General features: G+C 37.5%; 1 protein-coding gene across 5 annotated transcripts in view; it reads right to left on the bottom strand.

Moving 5' to 3' along the window:
* Nucleotides 1-16,613, bottom strand: part of TBC1D23 (TBC1 domain family member 23) — a 55,334-nt gene that overhangs the window by 34,657 nt on the left and 4,064 nt on the right. For 2 of the 5 annotated variants that reach the window (XM_004002877.6, XM_004002876.6), the window contains exons 2-3: nucleotides 3,032-3,143; nucleotides 1,123-1,228 (exon numbers count right to left, since the gene is read on the bottom strand). In XM_004002877.6, the coding sequence (XP_004002926.1) occupies nucleotides 1,123-1,228; nucleotides 3,032-3,143 (218 nt within the window). Of the gene's footprint in view, nucleotides 1-1,122; nucleotides 1,229-3,031; nucleotides 3,144-16,613 lie in introns of those variants that run through there. The other 3 variants (XM_060416624.1, XM_060416622.1, XM_060416619.1) reach the window with 2 other exon arrangements.

Raw genomic sequence — 16,613 nt, 5'->3', positions numbered from 1 at the left:
CATTTTTCCTTATACCTATTCATATTCACTAGCTATTCAGGATTTATTGGCTTAATATTGGACCTACATATATGTTTCATATATATACATATCACATGTGTGTATACATGAAAGTAGTGAAAAGTGAAAGTGCTAGTCACTCAGTCATGTCCGACTGTACGTGGCCTATGGACTGTAGCCCACCAGGTTTCTATGTCTATGGGATTCTCCAGGCAAGAATACTGGGATGGGTAGCCATTACCTTCCTCAGGGGATCTTCCCAACCCAGGGATAGAACCTGGGTCTCCTGCATTGCGGGCAGACTCTCTATCATCTGAACCACCAGGGAAGGGGGGGTGACGGGGTGGGTGTGGGTGTGTGTGTGTGTGGGTGGGGGTGGGGGTGTGTGTGTGTGTCTGTGTGTGTGTGTCTGTGTGTGTAAAAGAATGCACAATGTGAAGCAGGAAAGTAGGCATCACTCACGTTCCTGGAAAGCAAAAAAGCGTTTTCCAAGTAACAGATTATAAGGATTATCTTCTACCCCAGGACAGGCAGCGGCCACTACGGCTTTGCTGAGGCGAGGGAAAGTGATTTATTCTCCACCACCAAATTCCCTACCCTTCACCTAGCAATAATGTTTCTCTTGAGGTCAGCCCATAAAAAAGTCTATTCAGCCAATAATCTAACTAAAAAATGATAGAGAAACAAAAAGACACCAATGGACTATAGATGAATTAAAAAAGAGAAATATAAACCAAAATAATTTAATCTTCAAAAGACAGTGTGGGGGATTTGAAACCTATTCACCCATGATCTATAACACCTTTTCCACAGCAGATCATGACTTATGACTTACAGAGAAACTTTTGGAATAGCTCCTTTTAATCTGAGGGCTGTATACAATCATACAGATGGTCAGTAATACAAAAAACAATTTAAAAATACTAAAAATCAGACTCTCTTAAATGTTGACATTATTTCATAAGAATTTCCAAAGAGATGTTCTAAAACTATGCCCTTTCAATATATTCCAAATTCAACAAATCCCCAATTATAACAAGTTCATTTTACTAAACAGTGACTCCTCCATCCAAAAATTATTTGCAGAATTTATCACTGCTTGAAAACAATTATTAAACTTACCAATGAACTCCAGACAATCTTTGTGAATAGTGTTCTGTTCTGGCAGGTCTAAAATACCATCCCATGATGCCAAACTATCACCTTTTCCTGCAACATTTAGAGCAATCTGGAAGAAAGAGAAAAAAAAAAGCAACTGGCTCCTTATGTTATTTCTCACTCTTGAAAAATATGTTATAATAATATTAGAGGTCTGGATTTAGGGATAATAATGTATACTTCAAAAATTACAAGTAAAATGTCTATATCAAATTTTACTATTTTATGTTAAACCAGTGAATAAAATGAATTACACAAAGTATTTACATAATATTTTATACATGTAAGCTTATTTCAAGCAAACATCATTAATGCTACAGAATGAACCTTTGTGTCCCCTCTCCCAAATTCTTTATGTTGAACAAATTTCCCAATGTTTTGGTATTTACAGGAGGGGCCTGTGAGAGGTGATCAAGTCTTGAGGGAAGAGCACTACATGAATGGGACTGGCCTCCTTATACAGAAGACCCTACTTAGCTCCCGTGTCCCCTCAATCATGTGAGAACACATTAAAGAATTAAAATTCTTTTCAATTTAATAGCATTACTGTTTTTAAAGTCTTTAGACTTTAATACTAAATATTTTAGTGCCCTGCCAAGAATTTGCTTTAAAATAATACAGTGGGTGGGGTGGGAAGAAAAGGATAGAATACTAATCAAGTAAGATCAGCCAAATGTTCAGTTCACTCAGTTGTGTCCCACTTTGTAACCCCATGAACTGCAGCATGCCAGCCTTCCATATCCATCACCAACTCCCAGAGCTTGCTCAAACTCATGTCCATCAAGCTGGTGATGCTATTCAACCATCTTATCCTCTGTCGTCCCCTTCTCTTCCTGCCTTCAATCTTTCCCAGCATCAGGATCTTTTCTAAGGAGTCAATAATTTGTATCAGGTGGCCAAAGTATCAGAGGTTCAGCAACACGGCCAAATGTTGACAACAGTTACAATTCAGTGACTGGTTCATGGGGGTTCACTAAACAAGTCTCTATGTTTTTACATGAGTTTTAAATTTCTGTAACATTTAGAATACTAAGCACAGGTATAATTCTATTTCTGTTACATATATATATGTGCAGAGGGGAAAAAATAAGATGTAACACTGAAATATTATTATGCGTTTTACCTGTAAGTGGTAGGTATTTTTTTGTTGTTATCCTTTGCTTACACATTTTAACAATGGGAACTATTTTAATAGTAACAAAATCTTAATTTAAAATTAAAAAATGATAATACACATGTACTAGAGAACAGCTGAAGCAGAAAATAAAGCAAAGTAAAATCTCCTGTAATTCTAACACCCAGAAACCTATTTCCTCTCCCATCTTTTATATATATATATATATCTGAGATAATTCCATACCTGCAATTATATATCCTAATTTACTCATTGGTTGCACTTTCCCATTTCACTAAATAATCTTCATAAACATAAATTCTAATGGTTACAAAAGGAAGAACTGCCTTTCAAAACCTAAATTATTAAATATACCAAACACTATAGAATCACAGGCTTCCCTGGTGGTTCAGACAGTAAAGAATCTGCCCACAATGAAGGAGACCCAGGTTCGATCCCTGGGTCAGGAAGATCCCCTGGAGAAGGAAACGGCAACCCACTCCAGTATTCTTGCCTGGAAAATCCCATGGACAGAGGAGCCTGGCAGGCTACAGTCCACAGGGTCTCAAAATGTCAGACACTAAAACTTTCCACTTGCACAGAAACACACACTTTAGCAAGCTGCTCTATTTGATAAATTTTCTAATGTGGAATGCACATAACATTATAAAGTCCTCTGCAATTAAGAAAGCTGAAAATCAAAATTTTAAAATATTGTTCTTAACTGATTACATTTTACTTGTCTTAGTTTCCAGTTACCTTCCAAACTTTAGCCCTCAGATCAGCAGGCAGTGGCCTCCCTTGAATTATATTTCTCAAAGTTTCAAGATCACAACCTCCTGCTTCCAGAGCTTCTTCAAGATCTTTTTCCCTGAAAAACAAGTCCTCTTTATTAAGATAAATTTTTGGGTTTTTTTCCTTCCTCAGTATTTCCTCAAGAAATATGCCCTATTAGAGGTTAGCCTACCATGCAGGAGATGCAGGTTCAATCCCTGGGTTGGGAAGAGCCCCTGGAGAAGGAAACGGCATTCCACGCCAGTATTTTTGCCTGGAGAATCCCATGGACTGAGGAGCCTGGGGGCTACCTTCCATAGTGTCGCAAAGAGCTGGACACAACTGAGCGACAGTACATACTAAGAAAAAAAGGTTCAGCAGCCAAAATGCAGTATCAAAGCACATACTGCATTTTGTTTTCTTGAAAGGAAATCTCAGGTTTCAAATAGTCAATCTACTCTTATTTTACACTTAGTTCTAGCAAGCTTAGTTATCTGTTTTCGAAGATTAATTTAAAAAGAGTAAACAGGACAAACAGTATTAAGAATTCACAGTAATATTAATATTCATAGTGGTGATAATGACTAATACTTTCTGTAGGACTACCCTTGTGCCAGGCATTGTTCCAAACATTTCACGTGCGTGTGTGTGTGTGTGTGTGTGTTTTAATTCTTGCAATAACCCTATGAAGTAGGTTATATTACTGGTCCCAGTTTACAGATGCAAAAACTGAGGTAAAGGGAGGTTGTATAGCTTATAGTCAAACATCTAGTAATAGCAGAGCCAGGATACAAATTTTAACAGCCTACTTTTAGAATTTATGCTCTTAACATTATGCTCAGATAGAGGCAGGAAGGAGAAGCCATAAAATTGGACCAAGAATTCAAGGTATGGGAATACTGTTACTGTTGATACTGTTAAGTATCCGACTCTGTGCAACCCCATAGATGGCAGCCCACCAGGCTCCCCCATCCCTGGGATTCTCCGGGCAAGAACACTGGAGTGGGTTGCCATTTAGTACAAAACTATACAGATATCATGCCCAGAACAGTGCATGGCTTATAGTGAACAGTCAATAAATGTTAGAGGAACAAAAAAATAACCTAATGGTATCCCTATATTTATTAAATATCAAAGCAAACCACTACCACATCAAGTACATTATCAGGCAAATCATCAAGCAGTTACATTTCGTCTACTATGTTTAAGGAGAAAAGCACGAAATAAATTTTATTTTCATTTATATATGGTCAAAATTTGTAAAATTATTTGTAAGTTGAAATAATAATTTAAAAACCTTCACAAGGGTATGGATTATTTTTTAGCTGGGAAATAACTACTTAAAATTCTAATTCCCTCAGAATTCTCAAAAGCTAAGGTTCCAGTCATTATCTATAATTTTAGTATACAATGCATAAGAAATGTATATAAATAAAAATCCCAAGCCAGGCAATTTCTAAAATTCTGTGGAGCAGGCTAAAAGGCAGAGCATTCCACTAGGATCAGGAAACCAGGATTTTGTCACGTTTCTGGTTCTTGAAGAAACTAAATTACATCCATTACATATTCTCTCAGTAAGATAACGTAAATCTCCTCTACTCATAGGATTCCAAGAATATTAGTTTAAATACATAACTTTCCTAAAGTGCTGTCCCATTAATGGAAAAGAGTTAAATGAAAAATGTAATCACTTGGGATCATATCTGACAGAAAAGCTGGGATCAAATCTGAAAGATTTTCTTAACAAAGCTACTATAAATTCGTATGTTTGAGAATGTAACTAATAACCACACAAGAAACATTTCATTCTTTTGCTATTTGGTCACCAAAGTGCTGGACCAGAAAATGAAAGAAAGAGGCTTCAGTCCATAGTTGAGAAATAGTTAAGGTCTACAAGTGATAAAGACCAGGCTTCATCTATTCTGTTTGACCATAGTGTACAAGATAGCCTGTCAGAATCTGAAGGACTGTTTGTAACCATTAAACAGAGAAAATTTAGTGGGATCTTTGATGAACAAATACAATTAATTTTAAATGATTAAATGTGTAAGTGAACTGAAAATACCATTTAATGAGATGAAATTATTTTTATCAAATTAATGAAGAACTAAAATTTTTTTCATTTTTCAGTGCAAAATCTTTGGTTTCTTTTTAAACTTTGCCAAATTCCTTACTACTGCAGACAACAAAGTCAGTACTTTGGAGCAAAATGTCCAACCCTCAATATACTTGATGATGATAATAACGTACAAGCACCTCTCTGATGATACAGCCACTATTGGATTCTCTGATGCTGTCCCCAGGGGACCACAAATGTGGTTTCCTGGAGCACAACCATAAGCAAGAAACCAGAAAATGCTCCACTAAAGTAAAATGCTCCACAAAGGCACTTCTCACAAACTAAATAATTAAAAGTAATGTTATCTTCTGAACAAGGAGTTCAAAGGCTCAGTTATCAGAATTTCAACATTACAAATGAGCTTATAAATGTAGTAAAAAAGCTGAAAACAGCGAAGCTAAATAACTCATGTAAGAGTCAATTTCCTATCAAGAGACTGTATTTAGCTCTCAGAATTTTCCTTCCCCCAGAGCAAGTTTCTTTTCGTTTTCCAACAAGCAACACCTAACATTCAAATAAAAAATGCATGTTTGGTGGAGTATGCCTGAGTGGGTTGTGCTTTTTAAAGTCTTCTTTGATTATGGTGGCTCCCCACTATCTCTATAAGCTAAAAGTTGACCGAAATGTACTAGACAGTCTGACAGGCCTTAAAAATAGACAAGAACAGGCCATGTTTAATTATCTCAGTAAATATAAAAAAGAAGTAACTGTCTTCTCTGCTCAGAAGGTCTAAGACAAAACAAATCCAAACATTTGGGGTTGCAAAGCAGCAGGAATGCATGTCTTCCTGCCTCTGTGACCTTGAAACTATAACATTTGTTTGCATGACAGTTTAGGGCTTCCCAGATGGTGCTTGTGGTAAAGAACCCAGCTGCCAATGCAGGAGACACAGGAGACATGGGCTCAATCCCTGGGTCGGGAAGGTCCCTTGGAGGAGGAGGATATGGCAACCCACTCCAGTATACTGTCGATGATCTATCAATGATATATTTTTGAAACTTAAATAAAGTCTAACAAAATTCCTCCAGAGTTGATGTTCTATAGCAAAATCATGCAATAATAAGCACTGTAACCCAAGCTGCTTTAGAATTACAGCAAGGCAAACAGTATATGATAAACTTTAAAGGAAGTTAAAAGATGTAAAAATATTTGGTTCTATTTTTATCGCATGGAAGAAAATTAATTTTGGTGAAGGGGTGTCCTCCCCATGTTCTCCTTCCTGTGTAAGGAGTTAAAAGTAGAGGGTGAAAGGTGGCACAGATTTGTTAGAATTCTCATGTGGCTTCGTCAGTATTAATTCCATGGCCTAACACTGCAAGCACATTCTTAACGCCCTGAGGTTCACTCCTTCGCCTTCCCAACACATTCAGAAAGCTACAAACTGCTAACACTGGGTTATTCTAACCAGTTCTGCCTTCTCTGTTCCCATACTTTGCTCTAGGAGGACTTCATTGGGAAACAGAGACAACTGTTATTTTCCCAAACAGAGACAATCACGATGCTATCATAGATTCACCACCATTTATTTCTTTTAGGCATCAATCTACCTGAAAATCTTCTCCTACCCACCATTTTCTTCAGACTCCCCTACCTAGTCACTTTACTTCAGGTGACGTTATTTCTGATTGCAAAGAGAAAATACAGGCCAGCAGGCTTCTTTTCCCTTTGATCTCAGCCACTCTCCAAAATAAAAATAAGTAACTGATCTTTATCCCAGACATCATTTCCTTCTTTTCTACATGCATAGATGTCTAGGGATTCTTTCTCTAGTCTAACACTGATAACTTCAGTGAGTCTTATCTCCCTGACCCCCCCCACCCCCCGCCCTACGCTGACTCCTCTGGAGCCATGTGCCACCAGTTACCCCCTCTCTTCCACTTCTCTTTTGCTATTGCTCTTTCCTCTGAGCCAACATGCTCAAGGATTGCTATTAGAAACAATAACATCAATAACAAGCACAAAAACTCCTCCAAACTTTCCTGTCCTTCCACACTCCCGGTTGTTCCTGTCCCAGCAAAGCTTTCTGAAAGTATTCTTGACAACACATGTGACCACGTCTCCCTCATCTCGAACTCACCTCCTCCTCTTACACACCCAATTATCCCTCTTCCTTCTCTAATGCCCACAACTCCAGGGGGACCACTCTCCCTATGTTACTTCGAATGATCAAATCTTTACCTTGATTTGACATTCCCAACATATCTGACTACTTTTCTTTCTCCAAAAAAAAAACAACCAATACACAATGAGCCAATAAGCACCCGACAGGCACACGACATCATTAGCCATTAGGGAAACTCAAACCACAATGAGGAGCTTCCTCGGTGGTCCAGTGATTAAGAGCTCATCTGCCAATGCAGGAGACACAGGTCAGCCCCTGGTCTGGCAAGATCCCACAGGCCCTGGGGCAGCCAGCCCGGGGCTCCAGAACCCAGAAGTCACAGCTCCTAAGCCTGTGCACGCTAGCGCCGGGGTCTGCAGCAAGAGAAGCTGCCACAAGGAGAAGGCCATGCACCACAGCTGCAGAAAAGCCCGAGCGCAGCAATGAAGACCCAGCACAGCCAAAGTGTGCTTCCAGGGGCACAACTGTCAGCAAGAAACCAGAAAATGCTCCGCTGCAGGTAGTCAGAGGCACTTCTCACAAACTGAATGGTTAAAAGTATAACCCCCTCATAATTAGAAATACGACCCAGCAGTTCTACTCCTAGGTTTGCAGTATGCCAAAGAGAACACAACACATACACCAGAAACTCGTACATAAATCACAACAAGATACTGTATAACACATCTGTTAGAATAGCTAATATCCAAAAAAGGGGAGGAGGGCAAGAATACAGAGAAATTAGAATTCCTGTGCATTGCTAGTGGAAATGATGCAAAATGGTGCAGTCAACTGTGGGAAAGTTTGGCGGTTCTTTAAAAAGCTAAAGAGAATCACCATATAACCTAGCAATTCCACTTCAGAGGGATATACCCAAAAGAACTGAAAGAACTCAAACAGGAATTTGTACATCCATATTCACAGAAATATTATTCACAACACCCAAAAGTGGAAACAACCCAAATCATCATCAGTGTATGAGCGGATGAGTAAAATGTCGTATATATAGACAACGAAATGTTAATCAGTCTTAAAAAGGAAGGAAATTCTGACACATGCTGCAAGATGAACAAACTCTGAAGACAAATGCTAAGGGGGTGAGGGGGAAGAAGTCACAAAAGGGCAAACAGTGTATGACTCCAATCACATAAGGTACCTAAAATAGGGACATTCAAAGAGACAGAAAGTAAAACAGAGGTGGCCAGAGGCCGGAGGTAGGGGGCAACGGGGAACTATTGCTTACTGGGTAGAGAGTTCTTGTTTGGGATGATGATGGCTGCACAACACTGCAGATGTACTTAATGTCACTTGATTCTACCTGTTAAAATGGTGAGTTTTATGTTATGTATGTTTTACCACACTAAAAAAGGCAACAACAAAAAACTTTTAAAAAATATCTGTAACATTAGTTCTATGTATTGTTCATAATAGCCAAAAAGTAGTACTTAAATGTATGTATTATTCATAAAAGCCAAAAAGTAGAAACATCATCATCTTATGAATAGATGTGTTTTCATACACTGGAATACTAAGCAATGAAAAGGAATGAAGTGCTGACAACATGTAACGCATGCATGAACCTTGAGAATTATGCTCAGTGAAAGAAAACAGACACAAAGGCCACACATATAGGATTTCATTTACATGAAATATCTAAACTAGCAAATGTATACATACAGAAGGTTGATCATTAGGACCTGAAGTGACAGGGGAATAAGAGGGATACTAATGGGTATGGGGTTTCTTTGGGGGTAATGAAAATTCTCTAAACTTAAGATTATGGGTGATGATTGCTTAACTCTGGAAATATACTAAAACCACTGAACTGTACACTTGAAATATGTATTTTATGATTCATAAATTACATCTCAATAAAAATGTAATAAAAGAGCAACAGAAAAAGTTTCAGTTCAGTTCAGTTGCTCAGTCATATCTGACTCTGCGACCCCATGAATCGCAGCAGGCCAGGCCTCCCTGTCCATCACCAACTCCCGGAGTTCACTCAGACTCACGTCCATCGAGTCAGTGATGCCATCCAGCCATCTCATCCTCGGTCGTCCCCTTCTCCTCCTGCCCCCAACCCCTCCCAGCATCAGGGTCTTTTCCAATGAGTCAGCTCTTCACATCAGGTGGCCAAAGTACTGGAGTTTCAGCTTCAGCATCAGTCCTTCCAAAGAACACCCAGGACTGATCTCATTTAGGATGGACTGGTTAAATCTCCTTGCAGTCCAAGGGACTCTCAAGAGTCTTCTCCAACACCACAGTTCAAAAGCATCAATTCTTCGGTGCTCAGCTTTCTTCACAGTCTAACTCTCACATTCATACATGACCACAGGAAAAACCATAGCCTTGACTAGACGGACCTTTGTTGGCAAAGTAGTATCTCTGCTTTTCAATATGCTATCTAGGTTGGTCATAACTTTCCTTCCAAAGAGTAAGTGTCTTTTAATTTCATGGCTGCAATCACCATCTGCAGTGATTTGGGAGCCCCAAAAACTAAAGTCTGACACTGTTTCCACTGTTTCCCCATCTATTTCCCATGAAGTGATGGGATCAGATGCCATGATCTTCGTTTTCTGAATGTTGAGCTTTAAGCCAACTTTTTCACTCTCCTCTTTCACTTTCATCAAGAGGCTTTTTAGTTCCTCTTCGCTTTTAAGGGTGGTGTCATCTGCATATCTGAGGTTATTGATATTTCTCCCGGCAATCTTGATTCCAGCTTGTGTTTCTTCCAGCCCAGCGTTTCTCATGATGTACTCTGCATATAAGTTAAATAAGCAGGGAGACAATATACAGCCTTGACGTACTCCTTTTCCTATTTGGAACCAGTCTGTTGTTCCATGTCCAGTTCTAACTGTTGCTTCCTGACCTGCATACACATTTCTCAAGAGGCAGGTCAGGTGGTCTGGTATTCCCATCTCTCTCAGAATATTCCACAGTTTATTGTGATCCACACAGTCAAAGGCTTTGGCATAGTCAATAAAGCAGAAACAGATGTTTCTCTGGAACCCTCTTGCTTTTTCCATGATCCAGCAGATGTTGGCAATTTGATCTCTGGTTCCTCTGCCTCAATAAAAATGTAATAAAAGAGTAACAGAAAAAGTTCAGAGACTCTTTAATTTAGGGCTTTAAGAGGCAGCTTGTGTGTCAACCTTCATTGACCATTTCAGTGATGAGAGCACATCACTATGAAGGGTCCAAACCATATACCTTAGGGTTGCTGAGGGAAAGAGTTTGCCTTGCCTCTTTAACTTCTCAAATTGATACTACTTGTTAAATAACTAGCAGAAAGAAACAGACTCCGAAACAGTTGCCATGGCAGCTCAATAGCAAAAGCATCAAGAATCATGAATATAATGGCTTAGAGACAGTGTCTTACAGAGAAAATTGTATAAAATTTAAAGTCAGAAAATGTGACATCAGATTCCACACACCTTTAACAGCTGTGTGACCTAAGATACAAACTCAGTTTCTTCACCTATAAAACAGCGTAGAATCAGATACCATCTAGTCAAAAGAGGTGGAGAGTATTTATACAGCACATGAGCTACCTTCTTTTCTGCTAGAGTATCACTCCCACTCTCTGCTTTCTATTTCTTCTTAATAACTACACCTTGCCTGACTTTGTCTTTTCCAACTTTCTTGCTCAGTCTTGTACAAGACTCCAAAGGCAGTGAAGATTCACTGTTTCCCCAAAAAGAAGAGTGTCGACAGTGAGTTGCTGCTCACATGAACCACTGCTGGGTACACGTGTCACAACTCATGAGGCACAAATGAAACAGTAGTAAAAGTGGAAAAAACTAAAATTAGAGAACAAGAGCAAATAGGAGTGTAGGAATACTAAGTCACTCTTCATTTAGTCAAGATTAAATCTCCAAAGACAAAATGAGCATTCAAGAAGCATGGTTTTGTTTTTTTGTTTGTTTTTTTTGTTTTTTTTTTTACATATAGAAAGCATACATGTGAAGTAGCTCTAGAATTAAGCAATCATTCCCAGCAACTTATCAGACGGCCTGTGTGATTTCCTATGGCCTATTCAACCTCAGAATAGACTCTGTCACCCGAGCATACTGAGATAAGTTGCTAAAACACTTAAAAGTAGAATATTTTCTAGTTTGGAAACCAGTTGTCTTAATTCTCAGTCTATCAAGTAAATAAAGTCAACTTTACTAGCTTTCAAAATTCTTTAAAATTGAACCCTTTTGTATTATTATTTTAAAAATCAGAGAGTAGAGTAGTTCAAAAAACCACTTAGGACCTAGAAGGTATATAGTCACCTAAGCTTAAATGCAGAGTACAGAGAAACTAGTGAAAACCCAAATGACAAACTAAAAAAAAAAAAATTAGTTTTGTGTCCAAAGTGGTCAAGATCTAAGATACATTATTATTTGATTAAAACAAAAAGACAAAAACTGCATTACTGGGGAAATCAACAAAAGCCAACACTTGCTGCGTAAACATCTTAAGTATGTTATTTCTACTGCATCGGATATCATTCAAACCTCTGACTGCTAGCAGTACTACAGTCGTCCCTCAGTATGCTTAGAATGTAAGCCACTATGAGCACAGGTTAAGCAATGCGCGGCCAGCTTCTCCATGTATACATAGCACAAGCTTCTGATCAGTTATTTAAACTAAAACAACAGCCAGCTAACTACTTGTGCGCACCAGCAAATTGTGTAACAGTGGCAAGCTGCACATGCTGAGTTGCGGCTGCAAGACTTCACTTGTGCCATCATACTTCTGGTTGTTTCCTAACGCCCAGCTCATGAGACATTAGCACCAAAGATCTGCCGGAACTTATTTTGCGTGACATTTGTTAGAAGTGAAAAGAAGAGAACTCTGTTACAGATTCAACTGTACAGTAGATATGGATGGAATTGACCATAATATGTAATCTGCAACATGTTTTTAAACATCAATCTCCAACTACCAAAGCATCCCAAGAGCAAACCGCGTGATGACATGTTTGGGAATGGCCATGACAGCTTACCGTCCATGACAGCAAAATTTGTCAATTGTGAATCTTGAATTTATCTGGATTCTTGTCAGTCAGCCACACTTGTTACAGTATTTTAACAAAATGTATATTTGTTAAAATATACATATGGGAAAAACAACACTCCACCAGCTTGAAAGAAGAAACAGTGAAACTATTATCAGGATCAGATCTACCGAAGCAGTTTTGGGAGATTCCCCTATCAAATATTGTAATCATCTGCAGAATTTAACTAGGAGCTTTGCCAAGTAGAGAAAGTGCTAAATCTAGTCCTCCTTGTTTGAGGGGACAACCATACACGATAGCTGCAATATTTCAGCACTGTGTTGCTCTGTAAACTACTAAACTTAACTACAGTACCAATGGACCAGATGCTTTAAATTTTCATACGCTTATTTTTGACCCATAACCCATGTAGATCAAATTGCACCAATGGTATACCAATGGCGCCCCTTCCTCTAAGAATAAACTCAGGAATTTTTGTGCAAGCATTAAGAGAAAAAAGTGCTTACAACTTTACCGTATGTGTAACGTTGCAATGCATTTACTATTTAAGACTTGGCTCACAAAAGGGAGAACTCTCTCCACTAATGAGAAGTTAACTTTAGAGAGTGTTCTAAATCCTTTTCCTCTTCAATGCCTCCTCAAAGCAAAAAGTCCCCAACACTCTGTTGTTTTCTATACACATAAGGCAATTTTCCAGCACATTTAGTGCACAAAGAAATGCATCACAGTCTTTCCCCAACCCAACAACCAAAGCACTAGTTCATCTGGAAACAGAAAATACTGTACCTCTTTTGCCTCAGAGAAAAGGGGATGAAAACAGCACAAGTCAACACAAAATATTGTTTCTAGTACAAATTTCCACTTTACTCTAACTGGAATGAGAGAAAGACACAAGTATCCCATTGCTCACTGCAGCACTATTTACAATAATTAGAACATGGAAGCAACCTAGATGTCCATCAACAGATGAATAAAGAAGCTGTGGTACATATACACAATGCAATATTACTCAGCCATAAAAAGGAACACATCTGAGTCAGTTCTAATGAGGTGGATGAACCTAAAGCCTATTGTACAGAGTGAAGTCAGTCAGAAAGAGAAAGATAAACATTGTATACTAATGCATATATACAGAACCTAGAAAAATGGTACTGAAGAATTTATTCACAGGGCAGCAATGGACAAACAGACATAGAGAATAGACTTATGGACATGGGGAGACAGAAGGAGAGGGCGAGATGTATGGAGAGAGTAACATGGAAACTTACATTACCATATGTAAAACAGAGAGCCAATGGGAATTTGCTATATGTCTCAGGAAACCCAAACAGGCGTTCCACATCAACCTAGAAGGGTAGGATGGGGAGGGAGATGGGAGGCAGTTCAATAGGGAGGGGATATATGATACCAACGGATGATTCATGCTGAGGTCTGACAGAAAACAACAAAATTCCGTAAAGCAATTCTCCTTCAATTAAAAAATAAATAAAAAGAAAAAAAACTGGAATGAGAAAAGACAGACTACCAATATTCCTTTTCATGAAACCACTATTTTGGAAGATAAATGAACAGTTATTGCAAATGAGATGACAATATTTTGCAACATTTAGGCAGTTCTTCCCAAAGATATTTTACCAATGGAGATCAGAGATGGGCAAAGAAACACATAATGGATTTATTTTTTAACCTGAATTCCATCTATCAGCGGTAACTTATTCAACAACAAAGGAACTCAATTTATTTTCATGTCAGTGGTTAGATCTAAATGGCATCTACAAATAAGTTCAAGAATGTTTGGTATTCAACTGCTCATAAGATGAATACATCCTTCTATGTGTCACTTTTACACCTCAAAACAGAGACTAGAAACTATTTAAAGGGGACAGTGACCCTTCCACAAGGAAGTGACAGCTTTCATAAGGAAGCTATTTTAAAAGGAAGTTTCTTATTTTCCTAACATCACTAAATATAAACAATGAAAAAATTACTCAGGTGATAGTAATTAAAACTGTATAATTATGTATATGTTCTAATTAAATATCACGATTGCATTCTCACAGACTAAATAAGTAAATCAAAACAAATTATAGTTTTATTTCCAAATTATATAGATACATATATTACTTATATATTCACATATACTTAATATATAATTACATAAATACATTTAGTTAAATATATAAAATATTAGATATATAATCTAGATATTTGTAACCACAGTATCTCAGCATAAAAAAATTAATCTATATAAGTGATTTTTGGCAAGAGGAATGAGAACAGATTACGAAACCCAGAGAGACATGAAGTTATAGTATATAACGCTCTGTATCCCATCCCACCACAACAGTCATGAATTACCCCTTCTTATGGATGCAGGAAAGGCAATGCGGCACACAGCCTGTGCATATCCTTAGAGCCTTATAGGGTCCACAGATAATGCACACATGTGGTCAATAAAGCACATCTTTAAATACTGTAGGTTTAGAACACATGGGTGAATGTAAGATTAGCATATTTTTAACTGGGTTCTCTCTGTCTGTTAAAGTATCTGTGAACTATACACGGTGTATGTAATCAACTTTAGAAAGAAAGGCTTAGAGAGCCATGAGTTTAAGTCCCAGATTTTCCACTAACTGGGTCTACTGTCTAAACTCCCTATGCCTATCTTCTCAGCCCTAACAAGGAAAGGACAATAACTCATATTTGTTCTAAGAGCCAAAATGAGATAGTAAATATAAGCATTATACAAAGGATAAAGTTCTATGCCAACATATAGTATTTTCTTATATGTTTTCTTCTTACTAAAATCATTAAATACCACCCAACTGATTTTATGCTAACAACTGCTTTAAAGTAAGGAAAGCACACATTACAGCATTCGGTTTGGAATGAAAAAACCAACAAAATGCTATGTCAGCTTAAAGACAAGAAAAAACTCCTTTAATCTTCAAGAAGAAGGAAGATGTGAAACAAATTATTTAATTAGTCATCCTTTTCTCAACTCAGGTGAAAAAGGTGAGACAGACCCTTAAAAATAAATGTACATTAAATTTCAGGAAATAGGTTTTCTTTTAACTGGTTCTTACTGCTCTTGCATTCCCAACAAACAACAATTTGCCCTTATGAACTTAATATATGGGGCTGATTTGCTTTTGTATGTAATTCTCAATATCTAAATAAGTCACTTCAAGCACGGCCTCTTTAAATGATGAAAAAACTGAAGTGCCAAAGCAAATCAAAACAAGGCATAGTTCTGGTTTTAAATGTTTCAATTTTTTTTTAAACACTACATAGCAGCTTGAATAGAACCAGTATTTAGTTAATGTTAGCTGAATGAATTAAGAAAGCTTTGCTAACCTCTATTTTGCTTTTTAATGCATGGTGTGGGAGGACTGGACTGCCTTTGATTTACACCAAGTAGAATCCACATTTCACCATAAGCAGCAGAAATGACTTGTCAGGCATACTTTATCAATTCTGCTCAGAAGACACCTACTCATGAGTTGGCTGTGTATCAGAGTACAATTCATTAGTACAGAATTACCTGAATTGCCTCACTGTACTTAGATAGGGATGCACCTGTACTCCTAGCAGTGAGTACAAATACATGGAAATAAATTAACTGAATACATTTCTTTAGCATGCAAAAACCAATTACTAACTCTTACCTGTGGATCTCTTATTTAGGAATTACCTCCAAAACCAGTAAAACCCGGATTATAATAACATTCATATAAATAGCATAAACAAAATAAGTCTTCATAATTTCTGTCTGCCCTCACAAAATGAAACAGTTGTCAACTTAAAAACTCCTAATTCAAACCAATATGGCTCACTTTCTCTTCATTTTATGTAAGATAATATCTAGTCTTCCCAGAACTACAAGCTATCAATATTCTAAGCAACAGGTTTCATCCTCTTTCATATTAAATGTGTTTCTTTATTGATTATATCATTCTGAAATTGCTACCACCTAATCCCTGAGTGATAATTTAAATCTCTATTTCCATGCTCATGAAATGAAAAGCACAGAATACTATTTACAAAGCGCACAAAACTTTGAAAAAGACCTCATTATTCTCAAAACAATTCCTATTCACATCTCAAATTGACAATAGAAGCCTCTTAATGAAACTGATATTTCTAAAATTTTAACAAAAGTTTAACAACAATTTAAGAAAAGCTGTACAAAAAATTTTAACTTAACAAACTCAAAATGCCAACAGTTGTTGCACGATGTGTTTACCAAAACAAAAATTTTTAATCAAGACTTTAGATTTTAAGGAGTTATTTCAGAAAAAAAGCATCAGAAAATGAAAGCCACAATTGCAAACCTGGTTTC

Source organism: Ovis aries, chromosome 1 (assembly GCF_016772045.2).
Source record: "Ovis aries strain OAR_USU_Benz2616 breed Rambouillet chromosome 1, ARS-UI_Ramb_v3.0, whole genome shotgun sequence".
Taxonomy (NCBI): Eukaryota; Metazoa; Chordata; class Mammalia; order Artiodactyla; family Bovidae; genus Ovis; species Ovis aries.
This window is presented reverse-complemented; position numbering and strand designations above follow the sequence as displayed.